Here is a 12,431-nt window from a genome sequence, read left to right on the forward strand (position 1 = left end):
GGTTCTCTCTTTACAATATCCAGCATAGCATTGGTACAGTGTGGTGCAAGGGCATTGTTAATTATAACTGTAGTCTTGCGACTTCCACAAGCATATTGCTTAGCAATGCTAGAATGGCTGAACATCCTTTTAAACAGTAGGCCTGCACGATCCAGTGAAAAGTGTCTCAGCTTCAGTTGTTTTCTGAGAAAGATCACTTTTTAAACTTGTAAACTGTAATTGGGTCTGCTATTTATCATCTAGCGCAGGTATTCTCTACTAATGTGAGGCACTTTCTATGTGACCTTTACTGTCACCAAGACCCTTGTGTTTAATTGAGACATCTGTGCAACAAACTTGAACAAAATATAAAATCACTTTACTTGCGTGATCTTTTAAGAACAGGATATTCAGCAGAATAGCTATCTTTGTAGGCACAGCTGTATTTTCTTTTTGACATCTTATCGAAATTTTAATTAACCAGGTGACTCAAACGGATCTGCAAGCTCCACAGAATCCCTCGCTGGAATAGTTTCGCTGTAAAAATCAGAGAGCTCCATGTTGGATAGTGCTGCAAAAAAATATACTGCAGCTACTGGTCTACAAAATATTGTGTTTAGCAGGCACTGGAAATGTGCAGATAATGCGTACACCCTAGACATGACTGCATGGGATTTCCCCTTCTCACTGCAGACATGATCTATTATCCTCTACCCTCTTCCCACTGCAAAACTTCACTCTTATTTTCTTCCCGCTTTCACGGCCAACCTTCTCTCTTCTCAAGCTGCAGACCTTCTCTCTTCCCGCCTACCACAGCAGACCTTGGATTCAGACAGAAACCAATGAGTGCCCTAACATTTGCGGTTTGAGGAACAAATAAACATGGAGGTAACTTGCTGATGTGGTTTTTACCTCTCTTAACCAATAAGCCCGATACTTCTGATGCAACTTCAACATTGCTCTCTGCTTTAAGGGCAGAGAAAATCAGGAATTAGATTCAGACGGCAATCAACGAGGGCCCTGACCTTTACGGTCTGGGAAACTGATAATAAGCATGGGGGTAACCTGCACAGCGTGGCAGATGCTAGCATAAGTTTGCTGGGCAGACTGGGTGGATCATTTGGTCTTTTTCTGCCATCATTTCTGTTTCTCCCGTTCCGCTGCTGTTGCAGAAATTCTCTTTTGTTTTCTTCCTCCTGCCATGGCAGGCATTCTCTTCTTTCTCTGTCTCTGCAGACCTTGTACTTCTCTCTTCTCTCCTTACCCCCTGCTATTGCAGATCTTCCTTCTTTCTCCTATTTGAACTCTCGTCCTCTTCTTCTACCCTCCTACCATCCATGACGCAAGGATCCCTAGTGTTCTCCCTCCCTGATCCTGGGCTCTCCAGTCCTTTGCCTGTATCTCCCCTAGCCATGCTTCCCATTCACTTGTGCCACAATGACCAAGAGCTTTGATCCAGCTCCTCCCAGCAGTTGCCATCCATGCCAGCCCATCCTGTGCATGCGCTCCTAGAAAAGACCTTGATGCAGTCCCCTCCCTAGGCCATTTATCACCATCATTCATAATTCATCATCATTGTTTTAATCACCAATTCATCACTATTATTCAATTCATTGTTATTCAATCAGTTTATCAGTATCATTATTTAATATTAATCATCAGTTCATCAGGCAGACCAATGTAACCCTGCCCAACCCACCCACCCTGAGTTGAGTGTGCTCTTACAGTGGTATATATATATATATATATATAGAGAGAGAGAGAGTCATGTTTGCCCTCTTATAGTGCGTGCTCTCTCTCCCTCCATTGGTGACTGATTTTGTACCTTGATTGAGGCCCTCACCTCTCTAGTCCCCTTGCAGCTTTTTCAATGCATGCATGTGATCGCCAATGCGCATGCACGGAAACCCAGTGGCTCCAGCATGTGACACAGCGAGAGGTGTGGAAATGGTCATCCTGCCCGGAGACCCAGAAATTTGTCTACATTTCTGGAGTCTCTGGGCTAAATCCGTAGAGTTCACAGGTATGCTAATAATTTCATCTGACACAGGTGCCCAAGTTTGTTAATCCCTGGGATGGAATTTCTTGCTTCCTGTTCTTTGAAATTCCTTTGATGTGATTATTGAAATTTAAATGCCCCTTGGTCAATTAATTGGCCATTGCAATGCTGAAATAATTGTCCGACATCCTACATAACTTAGTTTTCATAATTTTGTGCTTACCTTGATTCTACATTGTAGATATTTTGGGGGCCTGAAGGGGGATGAAAGAGTGATCCTTGCCAGAATCCAGAATGTTTATTGACGACTTGGTATGGGATATGGCAGCATTCCATATTTATGGGGTCATGTATTCTAGGCGGTCTAGCTTTTTGATACTGAAAGTCATAGATGCCTTCAGCACTTTCCAGTGTGCAGTTGTTGTGCAAGGGTCTTCACCCCCTGGTTCCCAAAATTGTGGAAACAATTAAAAAAAATAACATTTTTGGCAGCACTTCTGTTGCTCCCCCTTACCCCAAGTAATATGTGTGAAGTGCTGCATAGCACGTATGCATGTAATGTCTCGCCCCCTGTCTTTGATGTCAAATTTGGTTCATCTCTGTTTCACAGCTCTCACATCAATCGAGCTGATGCAATATTGGTGCGATTTAAACGGGTGCTCATGATTGAGTGCCCGCTCTCTTAACATGCACCAATCCACCTTTCCTGGGCACCCAATTTAATATTTCAATGGACTGTCATGATAGAAAAGAGGCGCTAGGGAAAATGTTGCATCCCTGACGCCTCCTCTGCATCAGGCACCCAGGAGAAGGGACTGTCAGTGGGTTAGAGAAACGGACACTCAATTTTACGAGCATTTGTGTACAGCCACTGGATAGGGAATTGGATACTCGTTAATTGAGCGTCCGTTTTTCTAACCTGACTTTTGGTGACACTTTAAAAAAACATTTTTTCTGTTCTCTTTTTTATAGGTTCCTCTGACTTAATATTGCCATGCTATTAAGTCAGAGGAATTACAGAAAAGTATTTTCTGCTTTTCTGTAAATATTTGGGGCTTCTCAAGAATTAACGCTGCTCTGGGCAGGCGTTAACTTTTGATATTAAAAATGTGTGTGTCGCGTGCGCATTTTTTTTTTTTATGCATCGGGGGTAATAGCTAATAACCTCATCAACATGAATTTACATGTGATGATCGCTATTAGCTTCGCGCTTGTTTGGACGTGCGTTTTGGATGCGCCAATCCCAATATTGCATGAGGGGATTTGGCTGCATGTCCAAAACGCGCGACCAAGCACTAGTAAAGTCGTACACTGAGCCGAGCGCGCTGTATTACATCGGCCTGAATATGTGAGATTATAGTGGCTACATCAGAAATGATCAGATTGTAGGTTATTTGATAGGTTGATTGACACATTCCAGTGGAACAGAATAAAAGATCTAAAATGCTGTATGCAAGTTGTATTTTTAACAAATTGGGTATATACTAGTTACATCACTGATACAGTGTGGGTTGCGGGTGCACTTAAAAGCCCTTTATTAAATTATTTTTCAGTACCTTCATTTTACATTTTTAATTCTTCTGGGAATTTTAAAGGTATAACAAAAAAATAATCAGTGGAAAAATGACTTTGTTATAACAAACAGGAGAAAAATCAGTAGAAGTCATTTTTCCATTGATTTTATTTTTGTTATAACATTGAAATTCCCAGGAAATATAAAATAAAAGCTGAAAAAGATCCTTAATTATTTTATACAGTGTCTTACTGAGTAGAGCAGATGTGAAGAACCCCCTTCATAAGAAATAGTGTCACTGCTACCAGCTCCATTTAATGTGCACGGTCATAAGTATGCAGCACTGTTTGGGGGGGGTATATAGCACTATTCCAGAAAATATTTTGGCTGAGTTTCAGCTGCTGTGCTGATCTTTCACTGGGCTCTAAGGATTGATCTCAGATGGGGGTGCTGCACTGGGCTTGGGAAGGAGAGATTCTGCCCTTCATTGCATAGACTCGGAATACTTTTTTTTTTTTTTTCAAAATGTATTTTCCCCTTTGCGAGTATGTCCCACCATGTGGTAGTGCATGAGCGGCCCAATTCTGGTCCTCAGGAGCCACAGACAGGTCAGATTTTCAGAATATCCATAATGAATATGCATGAGATACATTTGCACACACTGTCTCCATTGAATGCAAATCAATCTCATGCCTATTTGATAAGATATTTAGAAAATAGACCTGCTTGAGGCTAATGAGGATCTGAGTTGGGCGCCCCCTGCAACAGTGCATGTTTTGTTGAAATATTTTCTTTAAGGTTGTATTAAACTGTTGCTTTTGCTTTGAAATGCCATCTTTGTCTTTGGTGTTTCTGTCATCCGGTAACCATAGCAACAAATTGGAACATCTGGATTGTTCCCTATGAAAGTATTATTGATTCATGTCATAGGTTTATAGTTACATAAATGGAGATCCTCATCCAATCACAAGGCACAAACGTAATCTCCCTACAATGTCATATCAGTCTAATACAGGGATATATGATTTAATATCTCTGCTAGTGCTAGATTTGTGCTTGGATGCAGATGAGACATTACATTTTCTCTGACATACTGTCATGGTTGCTGTATTTTCCCAGATTGACACCCAACGTTTGACACTGCTCAGGCTTTACTTAAACAGTTTCACATCTAAGCATGTTTTTGTTTTTAAAGACCCTGGTCTCCCTTCACTCTCTAGCACCAGGAATATTCCAAAGTCAGCTACTCTTATTTCATAAACTTCTTTCCTTCATTGTGTGTGAATATGCAGGGGGCATTACCCTCTTCGCAGAGGTTTGTTTGATTTTTTTTTTATAATACACTATCTCTCCCCACCTCTTTCTGGCTGTTGTGTATTTATGTATTTTTCTGAACACATTTTATTGAGGTAGCAAAAAAAAAACCAAACAGTTTTCAGCTGGATCACATTTAAATAGGTCTGTCATAGGCTGTTGTCCCTACCTTGTGTGATTAAATGTTAACCACATTTTCAGAAGTTTTTTACAAAAACAAAGGGTTTGAAAGGTCCTTCCACCCCCAACATTAATATAAAATCAGTAATGCTGATGTTACATGTTATATTGTTCAGCATGTCAAATGCTATATCTGTCAAGATGGCTACCTTTTTCTGCAGTCACCTGTTATCAAAGTCTGACTTTGTAGTCTCTTATTTGGTAGCATTGTGTATATATTGTTGCAGGACTTGCTATATTCCATTCTGTGGCACACTAGACTAGGTTAGATAAGAGTAGATAGTATTTCTGCTTGCCTATATCTAGGCCCGCCCTGGTTGCCAGATTTAACAAGTCAGAAGATCTAGTGAGGCTAAATAGGCTTTTCTGAAAGCTCACTTAAATTTCCTAGTTAGAATCAAACAGGATGTGAAAAATCTAAAAGGAGGGAACTGACAGGTGTGAAAATCCATGACTGATTTGCCAAGTATTTAATTTAAAAGTGGATGATTGATTTATTTTAGGAAATGTATGTACTTCTTATAATTTTACACATTGTACTTCACAGTTCACAGGCTGTGTTTTGGTTGTATAAAAAATCGATCCCAAGTACACCAATTGAAAATGATTTTTTTTTTTTGTTTGTAAGCATAACAAGTAGGGTTCCGTTTAGCAAAGAATACCATTTTATTTGTATCTTGTTTTAGCTACTTTTTTTTTTTGGCATTGGTGAATGTGAATACCTGGGAATTCTCTGGATTTCTCCTGGAGACTCAGGAAATTCGCATTAATTGCCAGGTCTCCAAGGAAACACTAAAAAACAAAACAAAAAAAAAAAACAACCCAACTCCGGGCCTTTCTGTTTACAGCTCCAGCCACTTCCCTTCCTCAGTAAGAATGCTGGGGATCATCCTGGGAGGGGGGGGGGGGGGAGAGACAGTGTGGAAGAGAGAAAACTAACACTCATTCCTCCGGTGCTAATCAACAGCAATCTCAGGGTTACCATAACTCAAAAGGGTCCCAGGTATGTGAATGTGTCCATGAAGGACAGCATCATTGGAGAGGCATTAAGGTGGCATCCTTGAATTAATTTAATAATACTTTTTAGCAGAGTAAAGCAATTTCATGTTCTCAAGAGTGCTGTTAACATAATGAATGTTCACAGCTATTTGTTTGTTTGTTTTGTTTTTCCTAGGCCAAGGCTGCAAGCACAAAGGAAATTTGCTCAGTCCCAACCTAACAGTCCGAGCACAACCCCGATAAAGATGGTGGAACCATTGTTACCCCCTCCAGCTGCCCAGATTTCGGATCTCTCCAAACGGAAACCGAAGACAGAGGATTTCCTTACGTTTCTCTGCCTTCGAGGTAGGTTAATTAAGTAAAATTCAATATACCAATTATGGCTATAGTTTGGCTGTCAGCACTTACCAGGCACTTTGGAGCAATGTGCAGCAGCGAGCATGGTGGTTATAGAGAATTGGCCTTTGCAAGCAAAACAGAAAACACTAACATCTTGTGAACTATGTGCGGTTCTCATCAGCCCATTTGAAAAAGGTCAAAGTGAAGGTACAAATGGTCCAGAGAAAGGAAGCCAAAGTAATATATGGATCTGGAATTATGTTCATAACAAGGAAAGGCTGAAAAAGAAACCCACAAAAAAAGACTTTCATCTTAGGAAGAGATGATGGCGGGGAGATGTGATAATTATATAAACTCATAAAAGTGTAGGGAAAGGTAGATGGGGAACTGTCAGGAGCCTTCTCCTCATTTTATCCCCACGCCCCTCCCTGCACCTCCCATTTTCTTGGATTATCGGGAGCAAGCTTAAAACCTGTGCAGTTCATTGGCAGAGGAAAATGGTATCATTTGGATCCAAAGGGAAATTAGAAATTGAGTAGAGGCAGCAAGGTTCGTCAGCTGTTTAACACTCTGCTGACTGTCACCCCGGGCTGCTGCTTTCTGTTTTTTAATTTTTGCCTTATCTTCTTTTCTACATGGGAAAAGAAGTTTGATTACTGTACAACATCATTAGGGTGTTAATTATAAAACCACTATAGATGTAATCATATGCCAAATCGGACCATCTGGTTTTTTTCCAAGTCTGTAAGTATGTGAATATTGCTAAGAAAAAATCTTATATTAAATGTGATTTCAAATTTAAATTGTAAATTATAGAAGCCCAAGCTGTAAAGCCATGCATAGCTTGCTCAAACTCTGAACGCTTTGGTAATGTTGCTTAAGTTTTTTTTTTCCACTTCATTCCTTCTTCATATAATCCTGACATTGATGTTTTGGCTGAAGCCTGTATCGGGGGAGAAAAATGCATCATATATGACCAGGGGCTCTGCACCTTTATAAGCTGACTTTACAATACTCAACACTGCTTTTTAAAAGGCAAGGCAGATCCAGGGTTTCATAGTAACACGACGCTATCAGGGGCTCCATAGGGGTTTCTGTTGTGCCCCCGGTTGCAACCCTGGTCTCCTGCATGGAGTCTGCCTGTCCCACCCTCCTTGTGATGCCATCAGAGGGCACTGGCCTTTAAATTGCCATCAAGGACACCAGAGTACCTGTTTCCACCTGCTTGCCTGCCGCTGTCTTTTCAGCGCAGAGACCCAACACCAAGGGCTCCCCAGGAGTTTGTGCCCCCCCTGATTGCAGCCCTGGTTTCCTGCCTGGAGTCTGCCTGTCCCGCCCTCCTTGTGACATCAGAGGGCGCCAGCCTTTAAATTGCCTTCGAGGACAATGGAGGTGTCTGGGCCTTGTCACACACATGAAAGAGCGTGCACAAAGGAGATTGCCTCTTTATGTGCCCCTTCGTGCACATAGCTATGTGTATGAAGGGGGCCCAGCTCCTAACTATCTTCACCCTCAACCATGAATATTCCTACCATCCGTGGCATTGGACAATATGGACCCCCTCCCACCCCTGTCGATCATGAACCCTACATCAACCAAGGTCAGCCCTCATTGCTATCCCCTTCCAGTCTACCAGATTGGTAACATTATCTGCTGCTCTGTTTATTCGAGTATGTATCTAAAAAAAAAAAAGCTTGCATTATCTACAACCACCTTACATCACTCAAACCTGACTGTTTCTGCTTAACAGAGCCATGGACAATCAAATGACATATCCTTGTTAAGTAAATGTTCCCCACCGCACTGCACAGACTTTTCCCAGCCATGGACTCAACAAAGAGAGAGGGAGGGTGGGTTGTGTTTTATAAGAAATCTTTAAATCTTACATTATTCTCAACAGATAACCCTTACCATGCAAAGTGATGTTTTTAACCTCTCACAGCTTAAATCTTTTTCTGGTTTACTGCCCTCCAGGCCTCCCTCCCTTCTTATTGAACTATTTAGCTGTACTCATTTTGACTTGGGAAAAACCTTAGTATTAGGTGATTTTAACTTGCATGTAGACCAGGTGCCCTGCTCTCATGCCTGCAAATGGTTCCTGGATTCTGTCTGCTTATGGGTGGGACCAAATTATAGCACACAGCACCCTCAAAGCAGGTCACCTAGACCTTATCTTCCTCAACCCTACAATATTCTCTTTAAATCTGGCCCATATTAACATCTCAATTATACTGTAGTCTGATCACTTTTTAATCAACATGACTATAGGGCTAACATGACTATAGGGCTAACTATAGGGCTTAATCAACATGACTATAGGGCTAACATGACTATAGGGCTATAGTCCCTACACCTGTGACTGAACTATCCCCCATATTGAAGCATGGGCACATTGATTCTGATGAGTTTAAACAAAAAAAAAATCTCATTGACTTTTGAGAATTTTAGAGCTGATACCAAGGACACAATGGTCAATAGATTGCATGATTATATAGAAGGGATTGCTGATGAGCTCACTCCACTAAAGCCACGGTTAGTTACTATGGCGCATAACAAAGGCTCCATGGTTTACTCAATCATTAGTTGTTATGAAGCGAGCTCTACGTAGATCTGAGCAGAGATGGCAAAAATGTCCTTCTGCAGATAATCTGCATGATTGAGTACTTTTGACACCATAGTGAACCATGATTAATTCAACTAAGAAATCTTATTTTTTAATAAAACATCTGGAAACTACTGTAAAGAATTGTTTTATGCTGTTAAGCATCTTATAAGCCCACCATCTAATCACTTTAAGTAACCACCAGCGGAATCTATTCCAAACTTGTGCAATTTGTTCACTACTTTCTTTACATCTAAAAATGCCAATCTTAGTGCATCCTTTCCCTCGGTTGACCTCTTGGTTCCTAGTATTCTCAATGTTAGAAAGAATGTCAATCTCAAACTGAAATATTGCAGGCAATCAATGACTTGAGCTCTTCTACATACTGTCTTAAGCCTTGCTCCACTACCCTTCTCAAGATAACTCACAATAAAATTGTTAATTCACTACCAAAATTGTCAATCTCTCAATTGCTACAGGTAATTTCCACAACACACTAAAGCAAGCGTCTAATCAAACCCATTTTTTAAAAACCCCAATGCTGACCCTTCAGATTTTTCTACCTTTCTCCCCATATCCTCCCTTCCATTTTTAGCTAAAATAGTTGAATTGGTTGTCTTGAAGCAGCTCTCCCAGTATCTTGACAGTAATTCAGTACTTGACCAATATCAATTCTGATTCAGGAAATAATACTAGAAAGGAGAAAAGCTTCAGTACTGCACTGATACTGCCACCTTACATAGGTTTGATTCTAGCTCTTCATACAGGCTAATAGATAGCAAAGCTAATTGTGACACACTCGGCCAAAATATTTTTCTTACTTGCCTGCATGATATCTGGATCTCATGGTTTAATTCCTCCCTCCACAATTGCACTCAGCAAATTACATTCGCTTCTTCAACTTCATCGTGGTATCCTGTCTCAACTGGAGACCCACAGGGCTCATCCCTCCCTGCAGTCATATCCAATATTTACGTTACATCTTTGTGCCAGCAACTGTCCACTCTTAGACTGCCTTATAATAACAAAGATGATATTCATGTTTTTCTCATTAAAATCCTCCTGGTCAACTACATCCCATTTTGTCTACATCCCTATGCTTATCTACAATCATGAGCCGGCTATTGCACAACAAATTATCCCTGAATATAAAAACAAACAGACATTATAATATTAGGATGTTCGCAACCAGATCACTTCCCAATTACTTTAACCTTTTGGCAATCAAGACTACAAATCTCAAAAGAAGTATCAATCTTGGTGCAATCTTTGATTCCTCCCTCACCATGCACAGCCAAATTAAAGCTGTAGTTTGAGCATCCTTTTGCTAAGTTTAAAACTTCTCTGCCATCTAAAATCACTTCTGGAACCCCCCTCCCCTCCCCGAACGTCAGGCAGCCCTTCAGGCATTAATGCATCCCAGTCTTGATTACTGCAGCTCACTTTATACAGGCTTACCATGTTATCTTAGTTCAAAACGCAGCTGCCCACCTGCTCACCGATATGTAGTTCCATGAACACGTCTCCAGTATTACAAAAACTTCACTGGCTTCCAATACAACACATGCAATATAAACTGACCATTGAAATACACAACCTGCTCAGTAATGTCACATCTCCCCAGATTAGTTCTACCCTCAGATTATACAACAGACAAGGACTCTCCCATTCTCTTCCCAATCCCTCCTGGAAGTTCAACCCCCTCGCTTAGCCCAGCTGACAGTAACCTGTGAGAACTTTTTCCATAACAGGACTATTACTCTGGAACTCCCCATCTTTATCCATACATTCTCTGAAGGACTGGAAGGAATTTTAAAAAGCTTTAAAAACACTCTTCTTTAAAGCAGCATTTCTCAGTAGATATTTAACGATCTCCTCACATTCTTAATGTCCATTGTGGTACTGCCAAAGTACTGAAACCTCAACAGTGGAAAAAATATATTCTCAGAAAACAGAAACAAATCCATTCTTTATTGTTGCTGAAACAAAGCTCATTATTTAATTAAGGCTTGACTATCATATCTTCGAGTACGCTGACCACACACTACAGGAGGTATGTTAGTGTCTAGCTCATGTATCAAAGTATAATCATAAGTCTGCCTGAAATATGCAGTTTTTTTTGTACATATGCAAATGACGGCTGGGCTCCTGATTTCTTTCGGTGCCAAATGTACAAGTTGTTCTAATTTTATGGAAAGAAACTGACACCGTTTATAAGATAAGTGTTTTTATATCATCGTTAGCTTAAGGTGGTTTACAGATAAAAACATATATGTGATATGTAACACAACTTAAAAAAAATTAACAAAAACTATATAAACAGATGATAGGTATTTGCAAAAATTGAGGAGCTAGCTGAAATATTACCTAGTGATACTGCAGTCTGGGAAGGGGAGCTGGATTGGTGCACAAGGCTACTCTACAGAGCTTGGTTGAGTTGGTGCAACAAGTTGGTAATGGTGGGGTGCTGCTAGAATGCAAGCAGAAGATGGTGGGATAGCAAATTTTTGAATTTGTCTAATCCTGTTTTTTTGGGCCATAAAGTGAGCTGTAGCGAGAAGACAATGGGGCCGATGTAATAAGCAGCGGTAATGCCGCATGTATTGTGCATGCATTTATATGCGAGGTTTCCTGCGCAAACCCTAGACGGGTATGTAATAAGGGTTTGTGCTTACCAACCCACAGCTTGTTCTGCGCAAGTGCATGCTAATGGCATGCAAAGGAGACGATTATCTAATCATGGGCAATGCAGCGAGATCGGGTTAGTGCGGGTTTTATAATGCAGGTTTTTAGCGCCTGGATCAAGGCAGGAGTTAAGTGAACCTGCCAGGGTGGAGACTGGTTTTTTGATGCTATTGTGGGTCAGGCAAGCGGCAGACAGAACCGGTAGAGAGAAGGCAGAATCGCCGATCTGCATTTCACGCTCTCGCCAGCGGTCGTAGTCTGATCATGCAGGGGTTAGCTATTGCTTTACCCACCTTCATATCAACTTCCGAAACACTAATTTATTCATTTTTTTCAAAAAAGAAAGGCTTTTGCCCCAAGAATCAATTGTGAGTGTTCACATGCCGATGAGTATCCGTGCACATTTCTGCATGGACGTCTCTGTGATTTACTACACGGGGCGCATTACATTATGGCACGTGTGTTTGGCGTAACGTGTCTAGTTATTACATCTCGCGCTGCCACTGGTTTTTGCCAAAAGATTCGTGCACCAAAATCAGCGCAGGACTTGTTACATCGCCTGGTGGGAGCAAGGGTTAAAAACAAACTGGGTACACATGCACCGAGTCAGAATATACACAATGAGATGAGATCAATTGATACCAACGTTAATGTAGACGGAGAACTTCACACCTGCTGCATCTCTTGCTGATTCACACAGAAGGTGAGGGCTTTCTAGCCTGCAAGTGAGTCAAGTGCATAGTGAATATTAGGAAACACTTGGGTATAAAAACTTCAGTCACTTGCGCCTATCTGACTGTTTAAAAACATTCAAGTCGATG

The 12,431-nt window shown here is 41.0% G+C and overlaps 1 protein-coding gene across 1 annotated transcript in view; it reads left to right on the top strand.

Annotated features, from left to right (window-relative positions):
* Positions 1–12,431, top strand: part of JARID2 (jumonji and AT-rich interaction domain containing 2) — a 585,747-nt gene that overhangs the window by 428,487 nt on the left and 144,829 nt on the right. Inside the window, 1 exon segment of the mRNA XM_029590689.1 lies at positions 6,160–6,329. Coding sequence (XP_029446549.1) covers positions 6,160–6,329 — 170 coding nt within the window.

Source organism: Rhinatrema bivittatum, chromosome 2 (genome assembly GCF_901001135.1).
Source record: "Rhinatrema bivittatum chromosome 2, aRhiBiv1.1, whole genome shotgun sequence".
NCBI lineage: Eukaryota > Metazoa > Chordata > Amphibia > Gymnophiona > Rhinatrematidae > Rhinatrema > Rhinatrema bivittatum.